At 35.0% G+C, this 6682-nt stretch overlaps 1 protein-coding gene across 11 annotated transcripts; it reads right to left on the bottom strand.

Annotated features, from left to right (window-relative positions):
- Positions 1 to 6682, bottom strand: LOC106773598 (50S ribosomal protein L18). Of its 11 annotated transcripts, none has more exons than XM_022786290.1 (6): positions 6417 to 6682; positions 3249 to 3342; positions 3044 to 3165; positions 2371 to 2527; positions 730 to 1139; positions 1 to 366 (listed from the first exon to the last, which is right to left on the bottom strand). In XM_022786290.1, the coding sequence occupies exon 5, from the start codon at positions 1127 to 1129 to the stop codon at positions 743 to 745; it is 387 nt and encodes a 128-aa protein (XP_022642011.1). In that variant the 5' UTR covers positions 1130 to 1139; positions 2371 to 2527; positions 3044 to 3165; positions 3249 to 3342; positions 6417 to 6682; the 3' UTR covers positions 1 to 366; positions 730 to 742. The 11 variants fall into 11 exon arrangements, with proteins under 11 accessions (XP_022642011.1, XP_014515798.1, XP_014515799.1 ...); XM_014660312.2 differs by having other exon boundaries at positions 3249 to 3363; XM_014660313.2 differs by adding an exon at positions 2206 to 2303 and having other exon boundaries at positions 3044 to 3363.

Consider the following 6682-nt stretch of genomic DNA (forward strand, 5'->3'; position numbering starts at 1 on the left):
ATCCAAAATAAAAAATATATTGTACAATCAGAAATATAAATTTTATATTCTTGGTTATACATTTCAGAATACAAAAGACAAAATACATTCTGCTGGAATAAAAAATTTGTAATCCGGAACCTTCAATCTATAATACAAATTTATATTCCATGTTTATGCATTTCATAATATAAATTTTGTATTTCAGATTATGCATTGTGGAATACAAATAATAAATGTATTTTGAATTATTTAATCTGAAATGCATATTTGAATTTCTCATTCCTTATGGAGATGCAGGAAGAAACTATGGAGGAAGAAATAGTTACCAAATAGATGTCAAATGCAAGAAATGATAATCCAATTACATATTTCAGCAGATTGTACCTGAAACAATAGCATCTGGTATAACTGATAAGTTAATCTGATTTTCTATCACAAATGAATAAAAAAGAAGTAAAGAAAAGTGCTTGTTGTAACATATTCTTACCATAGTTTAAAATCTATAAAAAAAATCACAAAATCTTGGATAAAACTCGATAAATAAAGCAGGAGCAACAAAATTTTGTGATTTTCAATAAATTTTAGCCAACAATAAGAATGTGGCTAAAAGTATGTTGCCAACATTTTCAATGATTAAATTAAAGATTTTCAATTGGATTCTGACACACAGATGCTTCTAAGAAATAAGACTGAATAATACTTCCATGTATTTTTTTGTTTCATAGAAGTTATTAGAAGTATACTCACCATGATATTTTAATTATGAACCAGGCCAAGAATTTTTATCATCGTTTTCATCATCGAGGATGAGTTTGACTCCATTGTTCTTGAGAGCATTCATAACAGCCCAAACCTTGGTTTGGTTCTTAAATCCCTTCTTCCCTACTTCTTTACCGATGTTTGCATGAATCCCTCTTCCTTCTCCTTCATTGAGGCCCTCAACTTTGAGCCGCCTGGCCAATACTTCTCCAACAACAGTAGCTGCTTTAGCATTGCAGGACCTGCCACACTCAAGTGACTCTTTAATGGTGTGTTCTGCTGTGGATGATGTTGCTACAATTCGACCATTGCTTCTGTCTACCACGTTTGCAGTGATATACTTCAATGATATGAACAATCTCAGAACATATCGCTTCATAACCGGCATTTTCAGTTGTCTGATAGAGGATGGAAAATCAAGAACGAAAAGAATAAAATTATTTATTAATATGAAAGAATTCTTATGGTTAAAAGACAGATGCAGCCTTCATGTCTGAATAAAATCTTAATTCAGGATAAATTACTAAGAGCTGCAACATACTGGTGTAATTAATTACTCAATTAATTTCAAGATAACATCCTATCATAGAGTCATTCACATGCAACATAACTTGGCAGATAATAGGTCTTGATTCATAAGTTGTAGATGGCATGATTAACTTCATATTTAATCATGTTGAAGACAAATTACTCTAGAAATTATGCTATAAATGGGGTTTCATATTTTGGAAATGGTGTAAGCTTGGTTTGGAATTTAAAACAAACAGACACTACCATTCCCACATCATTATTTAGAAGACAAACCCCCACAAATTTAAAGGGTCTTGCATAATAGGATGATTGGTTTTGGTTGGAGATTAATGGTGCGACGTGGAGGTGGTTTTGTCAGTGGTTTGAGTTCAATAAAGAAAACGAAAGACGTGATGTTTTATATGAAAATAATTGTCCATTACTTTCTTCGATGATTTGAAAAACTACCTTAACAGACCCCGTGATAGGTTCCTAAATTGGGAACCTAATCAAGAACTCTCTTCCTCACAGAAAAGACACCCTTATTCCATATGCTAACACCCCGTTTCTTGCACCTATGGAAGGAGGTAAAATTTCACATGCACGTACAACAAAGAGGAAGTAAATTATTCAAGAGTGTAAAATTTACCTTTTATTTTTTCCATGTTCAATACAAAAATCATTGGCTTTCTAATATATGAAATATATGAAATAAGTATCTGAGGAACTGTTTACAATTCCATTTCCCAAAACTATGAAGAAGAAGAATAAAAAGATTGAACAAGTAAAAAGTTTCAGTGGTTGTTACATTAGGTACCCAATTCAATTGGCTTTACTTTCAAACTCTCTTATAATCTTATGCAGGAAAAACTTCTCCAGGACAAGTCATTTATCGAAAATTATATAGAGCGCACATAAACTCAGAGTCATTAAGATACGAAAATTCATGAGCACCTTGGAAAGGTGAGTCACTATACCCTAACAAATTCCTACCAAGTGCAAGACACCGCTTTACCGACAGGTTTTCTCCAATGCGACGGCTCATTAATGATCTGTACATCTTAAATTATAAAATCAAATATTTTGATTAACAGAAATCTATAATGCCATATACAATACCTCTTGTTGGTTGTTGGTAGGTATTTGTGGTATGTCTAAGCTTCTGACAAATGCAGTTCAAACTAAACGTTGTTGTATTGAGCTTCCTTCAACTTCATTATCAGCTCCAGCATGGAGTTCAAATGCAGTACAGAACGATAAAGACTTCAGCATTGATCTACAACATACGCAACACAAACACCAAAAAAAATTGTAGTTTCTAAGTATTTATTCAAATTCTAAAGGATGGCAAATAAGTTAAAAGGACCAGCCCCGTGCATGCTATAGACAAAGCTGAAGTAGAGGTACAATTTAAGTTCAACTGAATGCTACATTTCATCAAACAGATTACGTGCTCTATGAAAACAGACTATGAAATCAGAATCACACTTTGGCACATGCAACAACAGTCATCGGTAGTACTGTGGGGTTCAATGAAGGAAGAAAATTAGTGGTGGGGAAGCATCTGGCACACATAGAGGTGCCCATGCATTTCGCCAGTGGCACCAATGGCATTCTTGATTCCAAACAGTGGCAACGGAAGGAGATGGCATTCATGCAGAGAAGAGAGATGGGGAAGAAAACCCCTATCCCGTGAAGGTCAACCCAATTCAGATAAACAAGACAAGAACATACAACAAACAAACCAAAATCAAAACAAACTTTGGAAGTGTAGAGATGTATATGAAAAAACCTGGATTGCCTGGAAGGTTTCTCTTTTTCTTTGGTGGGGCCTGCATTTCAGTTGGTGGGCTAGCAAGTATTGCTGCAAGTAATCAGAACCAATTTCGGTTCTGTTGCCTGAAGGTGCACTAGCTTCACCGGATGCAGAAGTCAAATTAGACATGGTTTTTAGAACATCAAATCAAATACTTCATCATCTTTTCTCATATTTGAACCTTTTTGAATTGTCGCGAACCATAGCTAGATCTGAGTTTTTCTTATGTTACTACTCTTGCTCTCTTCTGGGATCGATTGAATGACAACCGACACCTAAAACAGAAAAAGAAAAGGCTGGAACTGGACTAGTGAGAAACAAACAGAACAAAGAGGCAAAATTGACACACAACTCAGGAATATAGTCTTCCAAAACCCCCAACAAAGAAAAAAATAGTATCAATGAAAGACAAATGATAATTGAGAGAGTTTCTCTACATCTGCGAAGTGAAGCAAATACTATAAACTTAATTCATGGTTTCTCAAACTTGTTTGGCACCAACCCACGAGACAATTTTTTTTTTTTTTTTTATATATACATACCAAAATCCAGTGATGTCCACACTATATTAATATGAACAAAAGAAAATATAGAACCAGCTACTCAAAGCTAAAAAACAGAGACAGAGAGAGAGAGAGGAAGACGAGAGGAAGTAGTATCTTCCTTCTATATCTGAGGTGGTGAAAACAATACCGGAAACCACATACCAAGTAGAACCCTATGGCTAACTCCGACGTGTGCTTTTCTGTCTTTTCCTCTATTCGCTTTCTCAACACCAGAAAAATCTTTTCCTTCTTTATTGTTTATAATATAATCAAGCTCAATTATTTTTGTTATAGAGCTTTGTTTATACACAGTCCCCTCTCCCTTGTATAGTAAAGTAAGCAGAAAACAGGAAGTGGAAAAGCAAACCACCTAAAAAGAGAGTACCATTTGTATAAGCAGATAGATACATAGATAGATAGTTGATAGTTGTATACCACAGGCACTTAGACAGAGAAGAACAGAGAGAAAGAATGACAGAAAGAGAGAGAGGAGTTCGCTTGTGTTACTTAACATGATTGGTAGTGGACCCTCGTTGCTTTCTAAATTTTACAGTGACATACATGATTGATTCATTGATTAAATTCCAACCAGTATCGCATGGCTAAAGCTTCTGAGTTCTGCCCTTAATTCTTTTCATTTCACTCATAAGTAAAGTAAATTCTCTTGGCAACATTTATATGCAAATGACTGATGCTTGGCTCCAAGACTATCAAATTGATCAGGCATGAGCAACTCTAGCATATTACAATTTCAGTCATTTAAAAGCTTAATAAACATAAAAAAGAAATATTAAAAGATAACAAAGCTGTCGATGAAGATATTTTAGTGTGATGTTGTCTTCATTTTTTTTATTAGTAATGTCTGCAATACTACAATTACTCATTACACAAATCACAGAGTAATCACCAAACAAATCACTTATACAAACAATGGACCCCATTTCACTCCATATCTCTTTCACTCTTCACCCGCACTCAAAACCCTTCTCCAAAATATTTCAATGTATTCTATAATTCTCCATTGTTTTATTTCTAAATAAATCCATCACATCAGTATCCATAACCCTATTTTTATAGCCTATAAACTCACATATATAGGAAGAACCTAAACCAATAAACGCACAATGAAGGTGTAATTACAACTATTGTTGGAATATATGATTATGTTGATAATCTTCATGAAGCATATTGTGGGTTGTGCCATAAACATTGTGGTTGGTTAGACAATGCATGTTATTGAAAATATGTATGGATTGGTGATGTGAATATAAAACTATGTTATTTCCTTGTACTGTGGCCGGTCATTGATGAACTTTTCGTACTGCACTACATTGTGTTGGACTCTCGTTTAGAGATAGTGATTCGAGTGTCACTTCTCTCTGTGCGAGGAGGTGGATGTCTCGCCCAAATGACTTTAGTTAGTGCTCGGTGGGTGCGCCTAACCGAAGTTTTTACTTGTAATTCCTTGAGGAATCGGAGAGATAGGTCGGAAATCGCAATGGAAGACAACTCAAATTGCCCGGCTAAAGGAAACGACATTGGGTCATGAATGTATTGGCTATGTTAATGTTGTGAGGATTTATGTTTTAAGATTAAATACATTGTAGTTAATATGAGTATTGTACATGTCATGTTATGATATTTCTGGTTGCTCACCCTTGCATGATTGTGGTTGTGATTTCCACCTGCGATAATCGTACTTGTACGCGAGTAGTTGGGGTTGCAGATAAGGCTGAATGAAGTAGCTGACGAGAGTTGGAGAGTCTAAGTTCGGGATGATTTATTACACTTATTTACTTGGAATTTTTAAACTTGGTTTTCATGTAAAAGCTACATTTCGAACGCTTATAAATATAGTTCAAGAAAATAGAAGCTTCGAACTATAGCTTTTACATGAAAATCAAGTTTAAAAATTCTAAAGTAAATAAACAGAGTAGTAAATCATTCCGAACTTAGACTCCCAAGCTACTTCATCCAATCTTATCTACAAGACCAACTACTTCCATACAAGTGCGATCTTTGTAGGTAGAAATCATAACCACAAACATGTAAGGGTGAACAACAAAAAAATATCATAACATGACATATACAATAATCATATTAACTACAGAGTACATAATCCTAAAAGGAGTAAAAACTTCGGTTAGGTAGACCAACTTCATCCAATCTTATCTACAAGACCAACTACTTCCATACAAGTGCGATCTTTGTAGGTAGAAATCATAACCACAAACATGTAAGGGTGAACAACAAAAAAATATCATAACATGACATATACAATAATCATATTAACTACAGAGTACATAATCCTAAAAGGAGTAAAAACTTCGGTTAGACACACCCACTGAACACTATACTCACACGAAGTCATTTGGGCGAGACATTCACCTCCCCGTGTAACCTCCTCGTGTAGAGGGAAGTGACACCCGAGTCACTATCTCTAAACGAGAGTCCAACACATTCTTATGTACGAAAAGTCCATCCATGTTTAGAGGAGATAACATAGTTTCATATTCCCATCACCAATCCATACATATTCTCCGTAACATGCATTGTCTAACAAACCACAAAGTTTATGGCACAACCCTCAATATGCTTCATGAAGATTATCAACATAATCATATATTCACAATGAACCTAAACCAATAAACGCACAATGAAGGTGCGATTACAACTACCGCTGGAAAACCAATTCATATCACTGAAAATCTCATAACCCAAACCAACACCGATTCCAAACACAAAATGCATCAAAATAAACCAATGTCTTACGATTTTATAATGTACGATTTTAAAAAGTTCACCTTTAGGACCACCACGTGCTCGACCTCCTCAGCAGCGGGGTTGAGCTTTTCAAATTTCCAGTTTAAGATTCGTGTTTCAGCACGAACTTGATTTTGAAGGACTGAATTTGAGACCTATTAAGGCTTTCACCAATGCAACTCAGTTTTCCTAAGGTTTGAGACAGTAATCACAAATTTCACTCAGTTTGAGAAATGGAGAAGAAAGAAATAGAAGGAGGAGAACAAAGGGGAAAGTGTACCGTAGCAAAATTGATTTTAGGGTTTCA

Source organism: Vigna radiata, chromosome 9 (genome assembly GCF_000741045.1).
Source record: "Vigna radiata var. radiata cultivar VC1973A chromosome 9, Vradiata_ver6, whole genome shotgun sequence".
NCBI lineage: Eukaryota > Viridiplantae > Streptophyta > Magnoliopsida > Fabales > Fabaceae > Vigna > Vigna radiata.